Below are 17,082 nucleotides of genomic sequence, written 5' to 3'. Positions count from 1 at the left end.
GCTGCCCCCACAATGGCTGGCTCTCCCACAACTGTCAGCACAGTGAAGACGCTGGTGTCATCTGCTCAGGTGGGCCTCCAAGACCTTGGGCTCCCCTAGGCTGGAGTTTGCTCAAGAAAAACTCCTAATTACATTCTGATCTCCTCGCTCAATGTTTTTTCTATGTTTCCCATATTTATGAAATCTTCTTAGCGCTCTGCTAAGAATCCATATGAATTCACTCTCTAGTGTTCCTGTGGTCACTTGGGACAGGGGACCAAACTGAAACTGCAACCCAGACTTTATCCCCATCCTGAGGCAGTGCAAGGAAGAGGCCGAAGAGAAAAGTGCTGGCTCCCCCGGGCTCCATTTCTCTCCTGCTAAGTAGCACTTGGTGAGGGTATCATGGACACAGCACAGACAGCAGGAAAGGGCAGGTATCCTCTCACTGTGAAGAACTCTGCACTAAAGATGCTTGTCCGGAAGCAGGGTCTCAGCTAAGATTCAATAAGGAAGTCTGGAAATAGAGGCAGACAGCTTAGGAGTGTAAACGGGTGTCTGTTTGTGTCAGGCTGGGTCACGTGGGGTTGGAGTCCTTGACCACAGCTCCTTTCAGAACACTGCGGAGCACTGCCTGTGCCCCGGGTCTGGTGTGGGGAGGGCAGCCCCCATGAGGCCGGCCAGGCATGGCCTTGTTATAGCCTGTGTTTGGGGCTGGATGATCCCATGAGGGATTTTGCCTGGAGTGGCCTCCTCAGACTTGCTGACTTAGGAACTGCCAAGAGGTGCCAGGGAGAAGGTTGGTTTTGGGTCAACCTGGTCACCCTTGGCAGACAGCAAGTTAATCACCTTGGAGGTGGCAATTGTGGACAGGATCTGCCCTGATCCCTTCTAAGGCACATCTCAGTGGGGATGTGCATGGCAATGTCCCTCCCTCTGTGATAGGGACCTAAGATGGACTGAGTGTCAGACTCACCCAGTTTCTTCCACTGTAGTTCAAGTTTTGACAGTTTCTGTTAGTGCATCTGATCTGACTTTCTCTTTTTCTTACAGGTTTCCAGTCCCAGTCAACGCCCAGGCCAGGTGAGTCCCCAGCATCTGGGATGTCCCTTCTCTTTCTGCCCAAGCACCCCTACCTTCAATCCACAGAGCTCCAAAGCTCCTCTGTGCGGATACCATGGGGCATATTATTTATCCCACCACTCTGTAACTGAGACCCCAACACAGCGCTTCAACAGACATAGAGGATGGAGGAGGCTTCTGACTTCTGTTCCATTTATCTCAGCTTTCATGAAGCAGTTTCATACTGTACTGTGGGTAACCCTTACAGGTTCAGGAAGTGGCCTCATGTTTAGTGAGCTTTGGCTGCTTTACATTCAGATCTGATCTCTCCTTTCTGAGAATTGAGAGTGCTTGTAAAGTCATCTGGGAAGGCAATGTCCACGAAAGCCTTAAACATGCCTTTGTCCATGGGCAAGCAATGTCGGTGCAGGCTGCTACCTCCATCCCTCACTCCTGCAAACACCCCAGATTTTGCAGCACCAAATCTGCATCCAGAGAAGGCAGAGGCCATGCTCCTCAGGGAGAGGCATAATATTTCTGGTGCCTCCATTTACCAGGAAACTTGATAGCCCAATGGGCGCCTCCTTGGTTCCCTTAACAGGTGGAACTGCCAGAATCTCAGCTATGGTGTTAGATGTGCCCATCAGTCCATGTGTCAGTGGATGGGGCAGGCTAACCTTTGTGGCTCAGAAGAGGACTTCTAGGAGGGATAGGACTGGTCTCCAGTGAGGCCTTTGTTCCTGGCCGAGTTCACTGAGCTGAAGACTTGAACAGACACTTGGAGCAAGTGGCAGGAACCAGAAACTGAATAGTTTTAATGATGCTTGCGTGGTTCAGAGACCTTTCCTTGCTGAGCTTTTCACCCTCAAGTCTAATTCTGTCCTTTCTCTTTGTTGCAATTTACAGATGCTTGGCCAGCCACTGACTTACCTGCATCGACAATAGGTAAATCATCCTCTCACTGCTCCCTAGGGCTCACTCTCTACCTCTTTCAAACATTTCTTTAGAAAGTGATGGAATGAGGCTAAAGGTTGGTGCCTCCATTTTTCATGCCCCTGCAGGTTGCCTGGGGATGAATGTGGCCTCCCTGGGGACCTGGTCCTGGATCTGATGATGGAGGGTAGAGTTGCTGCTGACCTGTATCCCCTGGGAATCTGTGTTATGTGTTCTGGAAAGATCCTCATCCAGGTGCTCCAGACAAGCCCTGGACATCTCCCTAATACTCCTGGGTTCTTGTTCCTGGCCCTCTGCCAACGGGTGCAGGCCTGAGCTGAGTAGAGGACAGTGCCCGTCCCCACAGCTGTCTGGCAATGTCCTGTTATTGCTGGCACTTTGCCAGAAGCCCGAGAGGACCATGTGGGTGCCACCAAACTCCTGAACATGGTGCAGGTCTCGCCCTCCTATCCGGAGCTGTGCAGCTTCATCCTGTGTGAGAACGAAGCTCAGAATGGGGAGCGAGGCTTCCATTCCTGTCACCTCTAGAGGGGTCACAGGTTCCTCACCGGTACTTGAGCTTCCATAGATCTGGGCAGAGTAGGACATCACTACTTCTTCCAGTACGACGAGGCTGAACTTCTTTTCAGAAAGTATTCAAAGGTGATTACTTGCCCAAGAGACTTTGGTCAACAGGAAATACCCTGAGTGTGGAACATTCCTTAGATCCTTGATCTCATGATCCATATGGATGAAGGGTTTTTGTGTTCCCCTGTAGGATCTGAATCCAGTTTGGCCCTGAGGCTGGTGAATGGAAGTGACAGGTGTCAGGGCCGAGTGGAGGTCCTGTACCGAGGCTCCTGGGGCACCGTGTGTGATGACAACTGGGACACCAATGATGCCAATGTGGTGTGCAGGCAGCTAGAATGTGGCTGGGCCCTGTCAGCCCCAGGAAATGCCCGGTTTGGTCAGGGCTATGGATCCATTGTCCTGGATGACGTGCGCTGCTCAGGGTATGAGTCCTACCTGTGGAGCTGCCCCCACAATGGCTGGCTCTCCCACAACTGTCAGCACAGTGAAGACGCTGGTGTCATCTGCTCAGGTGGGCCTCCAAGACCTTGGGCTCCCTCTGTTGGGCTGGAATTCGCTCAGGAAGAAAGTCCTAATTACATTCTGATCTCCTCAAAGCTTGTTCTATGTTTCCCATGTTTCTGAAGTCTTGTTAGCGCTCTGCTCAGAATCCATATGAATCTACTACCTATTGTTCCTGTGGTTACCTGGGACAGGCACCAAGCTCAAACTGCAACCCAGACTTTATCCCCATCCTGAGGCAGTGTAAGGAAGAGGCAGAGGAGAACAGTGCTGGCTCCCCAGGGCTCCATTTCTCCCCTGCTGAGTAGCACTTGGTGAGGGTATCATGGACACAGCACAGACAGCAGGAAAGGGCAGTGATCCTCTCACTGCAAGACACTCTGGACTAAGGATGCTTGTCTGGGGGTGGGTTCTCAGCTGACATCCAATAGGGGGATGTGGAAATAGAGGCAGAAGGCTCACAAGTGCACAAGGGTGTCTGTTCCTGTCAGGAGTGTGTCACACGGAGTTGGAGTCCTTGACCTGAGCACTTTTCAGAACACTGCAGAGCACTGCCTGTGCCCCAGGTCTGGAGTGGGGAGGGCAGCCCCCATGGTCTGGTGTGGGGAGGCAGGCCAGGCAGGACCTTGTTATTGCCTGTGGTTGGGGCTGGAAGATCACATGAGGGATTCTGGCTGGAGTGGCCTCCTCAGCCCTGCTGACTCAGGAACTGCCAAGACATACCAGGGAGAGGATTGGTTTTCAGTCAACCTGGTCACCCTGGGCAGACACCAGGTTAATCACCTTGAAGGGGGCAATGATCAGGATCTGCCCTGATCTCTTCCAAGGAACATCTCTGTGGGAAAGTGCATGGCAATGACCTCCTGTGTGCCAGGGGAGAAGGATGGCCTGGGTGTCAGACTCGTGCAGTTCCTTCCTCCTTTATTCTAGTTTTACAGTTTCTGTTAATGCATCTGGTCTGACCTTCTCTTTTCTTTGTCACAGCTTCCCAGTCCCGGTCAACGCCCAGGCCAGGTGAGTCCCCGGTGAGACATCCTTTCTTGGGATGTCCCTTCTCTTTCTGCCCAATCACCCCTTCCCCCACTCCACAGCGCTCTCCTGCTCTTCTGTGTGGGTACTGTGGGGCAGATAACATCTCCCCACCACTGTGTAACTGATACCCCAGCATGGCGCCTCAACAGACATGGGATTGAGGAGGCTTCTGACTTCTCCATTTATCTCAGCCTTCATGAAGCAGTTTCATACTGTACTATGGGTAACCCTTACAGTTTCAGGAAGTGGTCTCATGTTTAATAAGCTTTGACTCTTTTATATTGAGAGCTGATCTAACCTTTCAGAGAACTGAGAGTGGTTGAAAAAGTCACCTGGGAAGGCAATGTCAGTTGCAGCCTTTTTTTTTTTTTTTTTTGAGTCGGAGTTTTGCTCTTGTTACCCAGGCTGGAGTGCAATGGCGCGATCTCGGCTCACCGCAACCTCTGCCTCCTGGGTTCAGGCAATTCTCCTGCCTCAGCCTCCTGAGTAGCTGGGATTACAGGCATGCACCACCAGGCCTAGCTGATTTTTTGTATTTTTAGTAGAGACGGGGTTTCACCATGTTGACCAGGATGGTCTCGATCTCTTGGCTTCGTGATCCATCCGCCTCGGCCTCCCAAAGTGCTGGGATTACAGGCGTGAGCCACCGCGCCCGGCAAAGTTGCAGCCTTAAACATGACTTTGTCCATGGGCAAGCATTGCCAGCGCAGGCCTGATACCTTCACCCCTCACTGCATCAAACACCCCAGATTTTGCAGGGCCACATCTGCATCCAGAAAAGGCAGAGGCCGTGCTCACAGGGAGAGCAATAGTAAATATTTCTGGTGCCTCCACTCACCAGGAAACTTGATACCCTTTGAGCGGCTTTTTGGTTCCCTAAACATTTAGGCTGGAACAGTCAGAGTCTCAGCAATGGTGTCAGATGTTCTCATCAGTCCATGTGTCAGTGGATGGGGCAGGCTAACCCTTTGTAGCTGAGAAGAGGACATCTAGGAGGGATAGGACGGGTCTCCAGTGAGGGCTTTGTTCCTGGCTGAGCTCACTGAGCTGAGGACTTGGACAGACACTTGAAGCAAGTGGCAGGAACCAGAAACTGAATACTTTTCCTGATGCTTACCTGGTCTGGAGACCTATCCTTGTTGAGCTTTTCACCCTCATGTCTAATTCTGTCCTTTCTCTTTGTTGCAATTTACAGATGCTTGGCCAACCACTGACTTACCTGCATCGATAACAGGTAAATCATCCTCTCGCCCCTCCCTAGGGCTCACTCTCTACCTCTTTCAAGTATTTCTTTTGAAAATGATGGAATGAGGCTCAAGGTATGCTCCTCTGTTTTTCATGTCCCTGCAGGTTGCCTGGGGAGGAATGTGGCCTCCCTGGGAACCTAGTCCTGGGTCTGATGATGGAGGGTGGAAGATCCTGGTAACCTGTCTCCCCTGGTATTCTGCTTTATATGGTCAGGAAAGACCCTCATTCAGGTGCTCAGAACAAGCTGTGGATGGCTCCCTCATCCTAATGGGTCCTCGTTCCTGGCCCTCACGCCATAGTTTGTAGATCTACAAAGAGTGGGGGAAAGCGCCTGTCCCCGTAGGTGTCTGACAATGTCCTGCCATTCCTGGCAGTTTGCCAGAAGCCAGAGAGGACCATGTGGGTGTCACAAAACTCCTGAACATGGGGCAGGTCTTGGCCTTCTACATGGAGCTGTGCAGCTTCAACCTGTGTGAGAATGGAGCCCAGAATGAGGAGTAGGACGTCCATTCCTGTCACCTCCAGTGTGGTTACAGGTCCTTCCCCAATACGTGAGCTTCCATAGTCCTGGGCAGAGTGGGACCTCACTGCTTCTTCCCTGTGATGAAGCTGAAGCTCTGTCTGTAATCGCATTCAAAGGTGATTACCTGCCCAAGAGACTCTGGCCATTAGGAAGCGCCCTGAGTGTGGAACATTGCTTACATCGTTGACCTGATGATCCATACGTATGAAGGTTGGAATATATGCTGGGTGCCACAAAGAATAATCAGCACTGAGACCAAGGATCTTTCAGCAACACAATTTTTACTTCCCTGACTGCAGGAAGGGTACCCCTGGTAGCCATCGTTCCACAAGAGTACAAAGAGCAAAGGGAATACACACACATTTATTCCTTACGCATTTGGGGTTGTCCTTACTGCTGATGTCTGATCTCCATTGGCTGGAGCCAGACCTCACGTATTAAACTGAAACCGGATTGGCTAACCACTTCTTTAAACTTTTCTAAACAGGGAAAGGCAACGGAGAGCTGGAACATGCCTGTGAGCAGTCCAGCACAGATATATTGGTTAAAGTACAGGGCCATAGAATGTACTATGTGCCTGTAGCATGGCATGTCTTCTAACAGCTACATAGGATAGGGCGTAACAAAGTCATTAGCACACTTGTTCTGTAACAAGAAAGGAAACTTTTAAAAGTAATCTTTCTACTTTCCACAATGAAGAATTCTTGTGTTCCCCTGTAGGATCTGAATCCGGTTTGGCCCTGAGGCTAGTGAATGGAGGTAACAGGTGCCAAGGCCGAGTGGAAGTCCTATACCAAGGCTCCTGGGGCACCGTGTGTGATGACGGCTGGGACATCAGTGATGCCAATGTGGTTTGCAGGCAGCTGGAGTGTGGCTGGGCCACGTCAGCTCCAGGAAATGCCCGGTTTGGTCCGGGCTATGGACCCATTGTCCTGGATGACGTGCGCTGCTCAGGACATGAGTCCTACCTATGGAGCTGCCCTCACAATGGCTGGCTCTCCCACAACTGTGGCCATAGTGAAGACGCTGGCGTCATCTGCTCAGGTGGGCCTCCCAGACCTTGGACTCCCCCCCTGAACTAGAGTTTGCTCAGGAAGAAAGTCCTAATTACATTCTGATCTTCTCACTGCAAACTTGTTCTGTTTCCCATATTTCTGAAGTCTTGTTAGCGTTCTGCTCAGAATCCATATGAATTCACTGCCTAGTGTTCCTGTAGTCACTTGGGAGAGGGACCAAACTCAAACTGCCACCCAGACTTTATCCCTATCATGAGACAGTGCAAGGAAGAGGCAGAAGAGAACAGTGCTGGCTCCCCCGGGCTCCATTTCTCCCCTGCTGAGTAGCACTGGGTGAGGGTGTCGTGGATACAGCACAGACAGTGGGCAAGGAGGGATCCTCTCGCTGCGGGAAACTCTGAACTAAGGATGCTTGTCCAGAGGTGGGTTCTCAGCTGAGACCCTATAAGGAGGACTAGAAATAGAGGCACGTGGCTTAGGAGTGTAAACAGGTGTCTGTCTGTGTCAGGCTGGGTCACGTGGGGTTGGAGTCCTTGACCACAGCTCCTTTCAGAACACTGCGGAGCACTGCCTGTGCCCCGGGTCTGGTGTGGGGAGGGCAGCCCCCATGAGGCCAGCCAGGCATGGCCTTGTTATAGCCTGTGGTTGGGGCTGGATGATCCCATGAGGGATTTTGCTGGGAGTGGCCTCCTCAGACTTGCTGACTTAGGAACTGCCAAGAGGTGCCAGGAAGAGGGTTGGTTTTGGGTCAACCTGGTCACCATTAGTAGACACCAAGTTAGTCTCCTTGAAGCTGGCAATCACGGACATGATCTGCCCTGATCCGTTCCAAGGATCATCTGTGTGGGGGTGTGCATGGCAATGTCCATCCCTCTGTGATAGGGGACTAGGATGGACTGAGTGTCAGAGTCGCCCAGTTCCTTCCTCTTTTGTTCCAGTCCTGCCAGTTTCTGTTAGTGCATCTGATCTGACTCTCTCTTTTTCTTACAGCTTCCCAATCCCAGTCAACTCCCAGGCCAGGTGAGTCCCCAGCATCTGGGATGTCCCTTGTCTTTCTGCCCAATTACCCCTACCCTCAATCCACAGAGCTCTCCAGCTCCTCTGGGCAAATACTGTGGGGCATATTATTTTCCCACCACTCTGTAACTGAGACCCAGCACAGCAGTTCAACAGACATAGAGGATGGAGGAGGCTTCTGACTTCTGTTCCATTTATCTCAGCTTTCATGAAGCAGTTTCATACTGTACTGTGGGTAACCCTTACAGGTTCAGGAAGTGGCCTTATGTTTAATGAGCTTTGGCTGCTTTATATTCAGATCTGATCTCTCCTTTCTGAGAATTGGGAGTGGTTGATAACGTCATCTGGGAAGGCAATGTCCGCGGAAGCCTTAAATATGCCTTTGTCCATGGGCAAGCAACGTCGGTGGAGGCTGATACCTCCATCCCTCACTCCTGCCAACACCCCAGGTTTTGCAGCGCCAAATCTGCATGCAGAGAAGGCAGACGTCGTGCTCCGCAGGGAGAGGGATACTATTTCTTGTGCCTCCATTTACCAGGAAACTTGATAGCCCAATGGGCGCCTCCTTGGTTCCCTTAACAGGTGGAATTGCCAGAATCTCAGCAATCGTGTCAGATGTGCCCATCAGTCCATGTGTCAGTGGACGGGGCAGGCTAACTTTTGTGGCTCAGAAGAGGACTTCTAGGAGGGATAGGACTGGTCTCCAGTGAGGCCTTTGTTCCTGGCCGAGTTTACTGAGCTGAAAACTTGAACAGACACTTGGAGCAAGTGGCAGGAACCAGAAACTGAATAGTTTTCATGATGCTTGCGTGGTCCAGAGACCTTTCCTTGTTGAGCTTTTCACCATCAAGTCTAATTCTGTCCTTTCTCTTTGTTGCAATTTACAGATGCTTGGCCAGCCACTGACTTACCTGCATGGACAACAGGTAAATCATCCTCTCACCGCTCCCTAGGGCTCACTGCCTACCTCTTTGAAACGTTTCTTTAGAAAGTGATGGAATGAGGCTGAAGGTGGGCGCCTTCGTTATTCATGTCCCTGCAGGTTGCCTGGGGAGGAATGTGGCCACCCTGGGAACCTGGTCCTGGGTCTGATGATGGAGGGTGGAGTTGCGGTTGACCAGTCTCCCCTGGGAAACTGTGTTATGTGTTCAGGGAAGATCCTCATCCAGGTGCTCAAGACAGCTCCCTAATCCTCCTGGGTTCTTGTTCCTGGCCCTCAGCCAACGGGTACAGAATTGAGCTGAGTAGGGGACAGCACCTATCCCCACAGCTGTCTGGCAATGTCCTGTTATTGCTGGCCCTTTGCCAGAAGCCTGAGAGGACCATATGGGTGCCACCAAACTCCCGACCACGGGGCAGGTCTCGGCCTCCTATCCGGAGCTGTGCAGCTTCATCCTGTGTGAGAATGGAGCTCAGAATGGGGAGTGAGGCTTCCATTCCTGTCACTTCTAGAGGGGTTTCAGGTTCTTCCCCAGTACTTGAGCTTCCATAGATCTGGGCAGAGTAGGACATCACTACTTCTTCCACTGGGATGCGACTGAACTTCTTTTCAGAAAGTATTCAAAGGTGATTACTTGCCCAAGAGACTTTGACCATCAGGAAGCGCCCTGAGTGTGGAACATTCCTTAGATCCTTGATCTCATGATCCACATGGATGAAAGAGTTTTTGTGTTCTTCTGTAGGATCTGAATCCAGTTTGGCCCTGAGGCTGGTGAATGGAAGTGACAGGTGTCACGGCCGAGTAGAGGTCTTATATCAAGGCTCCTGGGGCACCGTGTGTGATGACTACTGGGACACCAATGACGCCAATGTGGTGTGCAGGCAGCTGGGCTGTGGCTGGGCCCTGTCAGCTCCAGGAAATGCCCGGTTTGGTCAGGGCTATGGACCCATTGTCCTGGATGATGTGCGCTGCTCGGGGTACGAATCCTACCTGTGGAACTGCCCCCACAATGGCTGGCTCTCCCACAACTGTCACCATAGTGAAGATGCTGGTGTCATCTGCTCAGGTGGGTCTTTAAGATCTTGGGATTCCTCTCCTGGCAGGAAGTTTGCTCAGGAAGAAAGCCCCAATTACATTCTGATCTCCTCACTTAAAATTTGTTCTGTGTTTCCCATGTTTCTGAAGTCTTGTTAGCTCTCTGCTCAGAATCCATATGAATTCACTGCCTAGCGTCCCTGTGGTCACTTAGGACAGGCGATCAAACTCAAACCACAACCCAGACTTTATCCCCACCCTGAGGCAGTGCAAGGAAGAGGCAGAAGAGAAAAGTGCTGACTCCCCAGAGCTCCATTTCTCCCCTGCTGAGTAGCACTCGGTGAGGGTATTGTGGATGCAGCACAGACAGCAGGGCCAGGGAGAGATCCTCTCATTGGTAGGAGGCTCATGGAAAGGAGAGGACATATTTTGGGTAGGGAATTCTCACTTGAGCCTCCTGTAAGGAGCATTTGGATTGGGGGCACATGGGCTAGGAGTACAATGGTATCTGTGCATGTGTGACGTGGATCTTGGTCAGTTTTGGCTCCTTCCAAAGAACTGCAGTGCATTGACTATCTACCAAGTCTGTTGTCGGGAGGGCAGGCCCCATGAGATCTTCCAGGCAAAGCCTTGGTTATTGCCTATCTGTTGTGCTAGAAGATTACACATAGGATTTTTGCTGGAGTGGTATCCTGAGACTTACTGACTTTGTGAATTGCTAATCCTGTGAGGGAAAGGGTTGGTTTTCATTCACCTTGGTCATCACATCCAGACACAGAGTTAATCTCCTTCGAGCTGGAAATGGTAGATAGAATCTGCTTGGACCCCTTATAAGAAGGACCTTTGAGTCCAGCCAAAGCATGGGCATTCAGCAGATCTGGGTGAAACTCCTGGGCCTTGTTTGAAGCCTCCAGCCACTCCCTACCTCATCCAATGTGGAAGGTTCCCTTATCTACCAGTTGTCAATTGATTTTTAAAGAGGATCTAGTATTAGGGATGCTTTTGTGTGCACATGGCAGGAACTCAACTCAAACTGTCTTAAGCTAAAAAGGAATTCATTGGCTCGGGTATCCAGAATGTTTAGTGGTAGATCTGGAGGTTCAGGTACAGTTGTTTCCAGAAGTTCCAAGTCTTCTTTTCCTAAGCTTTGCTTACATCTTCTCTTTTATCTGTGTGGGCTTCACTGTCAAGTTGCTTTTTTCACATGGCTGGAAGACAGCAGTGGGCAGCCCCAAGTCTATATCCCACCAGGAGAATGAGTCAATCTATCCCAGTACCTCTCTCTGACAAGGCCTGGGAGGACTCTGATTGACCTGCTTGTCCCCAGGTGCTTTCTTCCAAACCATCTCGATTAGCTCTGATGGCTCCATCAGAGTTCTATACCCATCTTCGTGTTCCCTAGGGGCGATGGGAAGGATGTGGCACTAGGTTCTACCAGAAACCTTGTGAGATGCTACTTTTTTTTTAGAAAAATAGGAATGACTGTTTCTGTTAGAATAAAAAACAGGCAGGATGTTTAGGACAGAGGTAGCAGCCCCTCAGTTGGACCCTTCTTTTCCTTTGATACTCTCTGCTCTTTGCTGGCTGATGTTACCCCTCTATCCCAAGATGGAACCTTCCCTCTCCCTGGCTGTTGGCCATGTTCATTACCATCACCTCTATCTAGTTTTAGGACTTTTTCCATTATCCCCACGTGAAAGCTCTTACCCCTTAGCCATTCATAACCCATTCCTCTTTCCCTCAGCCCTTGGCAACCACTAATCTGCTTTCTATCTCTGCAGATTTTGCTAAAGAACTCTGATCATTTCCGTGAATGGAATCATATCCTTTTCTGTCTGGCTTCATTCAGTTAACATATGTTTTCAAGGTTCATTCATGTTTTAGCATGTATCAGGTCTCCATTACTTTTAATTGCCAACTAATATTCCATTGTATGGCTACTCCACCTTTTGTCTATCCATTTAACAGCTTATGGACATTTGGGTTGCTTTCATCTTTTGGCTGTTATGAATAACACTGCTGTGAGCATTAGTATACAATTTTTTTGCACTTGTTTCCAATTTTGGGGGATATATACCTAGGAGTAGGATTGCTGGGTAATAGGGTAATTCTGTTTAATTTATTGTGGAAACACCAAACAGTTGCCACAGCTGCTGCACAAATTTGCATTCCTCCTAGCAATGCCTGAGAATTCTGATTCCTCCATATCCCCACCAGCGCTTGTTATGATGTCTTTTTCATCATGGCCATCCTAGTGGGTGTAAGGTGGTATCTCATGGTGTTTTGATTTGCATTTTCCAGGTGACCACTGATGTTGAGCATCTTTTCATGTGTTGGTGAGCCTTTTGTACATATTCTTGGGAGAACAGGGGCTTCATTTTATAGATGCTAAACTGAAGACCAGAGGACCTAAACTAATGTCAGTATCTTAGCCCAGCTCCCAGGCTCACAGGACAGAGTTCAGGTACACAGAGGGATCAGGATGCCTGGCCCAGTGTTGTGTCTAGAATGTGACTTTCCTGCATGGAGGCCTAACTCTGCCATTTTCCCTCCACTCTCAGGCATAGGCACAACTAGGTATGCACAACTAGGTGTCATCATAGTCACTTCTGCCCACTGTCCCTGTAGCTCATGGTATTCAGTGGGTCCAGGTTTTGTTGCATATTGAGGACAAGCTTTGGGTTTGAAAGAACAAGTCTTAGGCCTAATGGAGTGGTCCCTGTGAGCAGAGTGAGTCAGCCAGAGGTGGGGAGGTGGAATCTCCCAAGAACCGGGTTCTAAGGCTGCATCTTGTCAGGTGGCTGGGAGCCTATCTTGGTAGCATCCTGCTGCAGGGGCGCTTGAGCCCAGTGGTCCCTGCAGATCCAGGCTGACAGCTCCTGCACTTTAACCTTTGAATCTGAAGGCCAGGCTCAGCCCTTGAATTGCTGGGCACTGGAGTAACTGCACTGGAGAACATGCACAGCTCAGTCCACACCCAAGGGTTCTAGAAAACAACCCATAAGGATAACATGATGAAGAACAGCCTTCGGCCAATGTCTATGCTGCTGGAGAACATTAACTGGAGACCCAGAAACCTTGGCCTTCTAAAAGAATTCTGAACATCATTCTGACCTCAGACCCTCTTCCTTTAGGAGATATAGGAGAGAGTGAATTTTCCTGTCTTTTCTAGAATCCAATTCTGGTTTGGTCCTGAGGCTGGTGAATGGAGGTGACTGGTGTCAGGGCCAGGTGGTGGTCCTATACCAAGTCTTCTGGGGCACTGTGTATGATGATAGCTGGGAGACCAATGATGCCAATGTGGTCTGCAGGCAGCTGGGTTGTGGCTGGGCCATGGCAGCCCCAGAAAATGCCAGGTTTGGTCAGGGCTCAGAACCCATTGTCCTGGATGATGTGCCCTGCTCAGGGAATGAGTCCTACCTGTGGAGCTGTCCCCACAGTGGCTGGCTCTCCCATAACTGTCAGCACAGTGGAGACGCTGGGGTCATCTGCTCAGGTGGGCCTCCAAGACCTTGGGCCTCTATTTTAGTGAATGATTTTCTCCAAGACACGGCTTCTCTTGGCATTGGCTTCCCCTCAACCTGAACTCCTCTTCAAGATGGGCAGTTTCTCTGATACCTCAACAGGGCAATAACATGAGCAAATGTTGTTGGTGTCTGAATTTTATGGATAGGCGCTAGCTTTTTCCTTACATAGGTTCCTACGGCAAACAAGGGTTCAATCTACTTTTAGGCTGTAGGAATCAATTCTTCCAACACGTTCTTTTGAGACAAACCCTTAAGGTTTATATCTATGATTCCATTTTCCTGAGTGGCTCCTGGGGAGTATTTCTAAGTGACCATGTGGGGACAGGCACTCAGCATTTCTCTCTCTCATCCTCCTGGGCTCTGAGACTGACTCATGTTTTCTTCTTTTCCTTGCAGCCTCCCAGATAAATTCTACTACGACAGGTGAGTCTGCTCCACCCCAGCCCAGCAATATTCCTCTTGGGAATTCCACCTTCTCTTGTTTCCAGAAGTAGGAGGAGTAGGGCCGGCTCCTCCTGAGGGGTGATTTTTCTCTGAGGACTCTGAGCTTGGTGAGGGTGACGAGCTGAGTTCCCACTGCCGTCATTCTCATGTCTGGCTCACCGCGGAGGGCCCCTGTGGCTTCCTGCTATCACCTGCTTAGGGTGCTAAGTGCTGGCAGAGATGCTGCTATGGAAGGAGGCTTTGGGCCTCCCATCATGTCAGATAAAAATAACTGTCTAAATTAACCCATGGAAAATTGGGACCTTCATTTTAGAAATAGGGCCATGTAATATTTCTGCACACATTTGTCAAATAAAGAATTCCTTCACTTTGAGGGAGCCATCCCCAAAGTGTTCTTTGTGCCACATTGAAAATATCCTGGGCCAATTACATTGGGAGATGCTACCTACTCTAGACCTTACTGGCCATGAACAGCGTAAACTGGAACGGTCAAGGCTCTGAGAAGTCCTGTACTAAGGAAAAGGATTTAACTGTGTCAATCAAGCAAATGACTGTGGAATGGAAAAATTATCTAGTAAAATCCTAAACAGCTTCATTTTTTTTTTCTAGATTGGTGGCATCCAATAACTACAGCCACTGCAAGTAAGTATCACATTTTCTACCTGAACCAGAGGTCATACATTTCCTATCCCCAAGCGTGGCTATTTATGAGTGAACGCTCTGCCCCCACCCCCAGCCTTCCTCAATCTGCACATAACCCTGGCTTGGCTCACTACACCCTTCATCCGGCAGTCACACACCCCCTTCACATCTCCCCTGCTGGGAATATGACTTTTGTTCTAACTAAGTCATTCTACAATATATTCTCTTCATTTGAATCAATGAAATAAGTATTCTTAAAATAATAGACTTAAAAGCTTTTATTTTGGGGGGCATCTCCAAAGCTTTGGGAAGAAGAAGGAAGACAAATAGTACATGGATAATTTTACTACAAATTATGCTTTCCCATGTCATTTTTATTTCTTTTAAAAAATGATTATATATTTAAAAAACATATCTATATGGATATGTTTCAATAGATTTTCATTGCTTTTAAAAAATGATAGGGCTACTTTTCTGTGTTATGAAATCTTTTCTTACCATCATTTTAAGTGCCTGTATTGTATTCTATTATACAGCTATGCTGTGAATTATTTAACAAATCCTCAGATGCTAGATATTTGTTTGTATTTCTTCATTACTGTAAATGATTCTGTGATGAAGAATGTTTTTGTAGACACTTTTTTGCATACCTCACTAATTTTTTCTTTAGGATATAAATAGGTTTAGTGGAATAAAGTCAATGTCAACATAATGCCTGGTACATAGAATGTACTTCCTACATATTAACTTTTACTGTGTTAGGCATTATAAGATCTTGCTGTATGTATGGTCAAACTGCCACCAAGAATGGTTGTAAAATTATGGAATGACATAAGAGACAAACTGATCTTTTTCCTCAGAGCTCACAATATTATTTAATACTCAACCAACTAGAAAATTACAGTTGTGACAAGTGTTTCCAAGGAAAAGTTCAGTGTGCAAAGAGGAAGTATTAGTAGAGATCTTCCTCAATTGGGGAGTTAGGGGAAGTTCCTTATGGAAGTGACATTTAAGCTGGGAGTTAATAGAGGAGTAGGTTCATTTGCCAAAGTGTCTTCCAGGGTGGGAAGGAGCTTGGCTCTTTGAAGGAGGGTGGGGTGGGGACAAGGAGGGACTGCAGGAGATCTGTTGGGTGAAGCCAGATCAGTCAGGGCCTTGTGGGTAGATTAAGACTCCCATCTTTATCCTAAGGGTAGAGAGGCTGTGGAAGGGTTTTAAGCTTAAGAGTTAGCTACCTGGAAATATATTTGCAAAAGATCACGTTTATCTTCTCTGCCAAACTGTGCATTTCCTGAAGGCAGGGGCCATGTCTGCCTTTTTCATATTGTATCCTTATTGCTACCATTGTGTTTGCCTTTCGAGAAATGTTTATTGAAAGAACAAATGACTGAATGGATAAATTAATGAAAAAATACATAATTGCTGTTGGCATTTTGGCATATATTCCATACACTGTACACACACTCACACACACAGAGTATGACATGCTTTATATCCCATTATATAATCCATCATTTTAATTTAAGTGTATAAAACACTTTTTCATGGCCTTAAAATTAGCATTTTTATAGCATTGAAATTATTTGTATAGAAGGTTTAATGACTACACCATTTTCCATTGTATAGAGATCCATAATTTAGTTAATCGGCTACTTATTGTGAGGCAAAAACATTGTTTTCAATTATAATTTATAATGTTAAGTGACTATATACAATAGCATATTTTATAACTATTTCTATTTAATTTTTAGGAATATGTAATTTATATCCTTGTCTCTGAAAGTTTGACTGTACCCTTAACCATTTCCCAGTGTAGAAATAGAGCTGGTGGGCAGGCTGGAGGACCTTCAAGAAGCACTTTCTTCCCACCAAATGGGAGAACATATTTCTAAGCATATATCTGATAAGGGACTTGCACCTGGAATATATAAGTAACTCTTATAGTCAGTGATAAAAAGTCAAATAGCCCAACTGAACAATGATCAAAAGACTGGAAAGATATTTCTCTGTAGAAGATACACAAATGGGAGAGAAGGCATTGGAAAGATGCTCAATGTTATTAGCCATCAGGGACATGCAAATGAAAACCAAAGAGAGATGCCCATCACACCCGGTAGGTGGGCTATAGTCAAAAAGCCTGATGATAACAAGTGTTGGTGAGGATGTGGAGAAATTGGAACCCTCATGCATGGCTGCCGGGAATGTAAAATGGTACAGACACTTTGAGAAGCAGTTTGGTGGCTCCCCAAAAGGTTAGACCTGGAGTTACCATATGACCCACCACTTGTACTCCTAGGCATATACCCAGGAGAAATGAAAACATATGTCCACACAGAAACTTGTATGTGAATGTTCAGAACAACTTTATTCATAGTAGCCAATTGTGAACACAATGCAAATGTCCATCATGGTGAATCGAGAAACAAATATGGTACATCCATGCAATGAAGTATTATTTAGCAATAAAAATGAATTTAATTGTGGCTGGGCATGGTAGCTCACACCTGTAATCCCAGCACTTTGGGAGGCCAAGACAGGCAGATCGCCTGAGGTCAGGAGTTCGAGACCAGCCTGGCCAATATGGTAAAATCC

The 17,082-nt window shown here is 48.0% G+C and overlaps 1 protein-coding gene across 1 annotated transcript in view; it reads left to right on the top strand.

Annotated features, from left to right (window-relative positions):
- LOC108282164 (deleted in malignant brain tumors 1 protein-like) overlaps positions 1-17,082 on the top strand; it is a 64,487-nt gene that overhangs the window by 32,639 nt on the left and 14,766 nt on the right. Inside the window, 11 exon segments of the mRNA XM_037727656.1 lie at positions 2,753-3,076; positions 4,051-4,080; positions 5,294-5,332; positions 6,357-6,435; positions 6,525-6,913; positions 7,876-7,905; positions 8,790-8,828; positions 9,585-9,908; positions 13,050-13,373; positions 13,801-13,827; positions 14,458-14,490. Of these exon segments, the coding sequence (XP_037583584.1) occupies positions 2,753-3,076; positions 4,051-4,080; positions 5,294-5,332; positions 6,357-6,435; positions 6,525-6,913; positions 7,876-7,905; positions 8,790-8,828; positions 9,585-9,908; positions 13,050-13,373; positions 13,801-13,827; positions 14,458-14,490 (1,638 nt within the window).

The sequence above is a fragment of the Cebus imitator genome, unplaced genomic scaffold (assembly GCF_001604975.1).
Source record: "Cebus imitator isolate Cc_AM_T3 unplaced genomic scaffold, Cebus_imitator-1.0 Scaffold235, whole genome shotgun sequence".
Classification (NCBI taxonomy): Eukaryota; Metazoa; Chordata; class Mammalia; order Primates; family Cebidae; genus Cebus; species Cebus imitator.
Note: the sequence above shows the minus strand (reverse complement) of the source record. Positions and strands in the feature narration are given on the sequence as shown.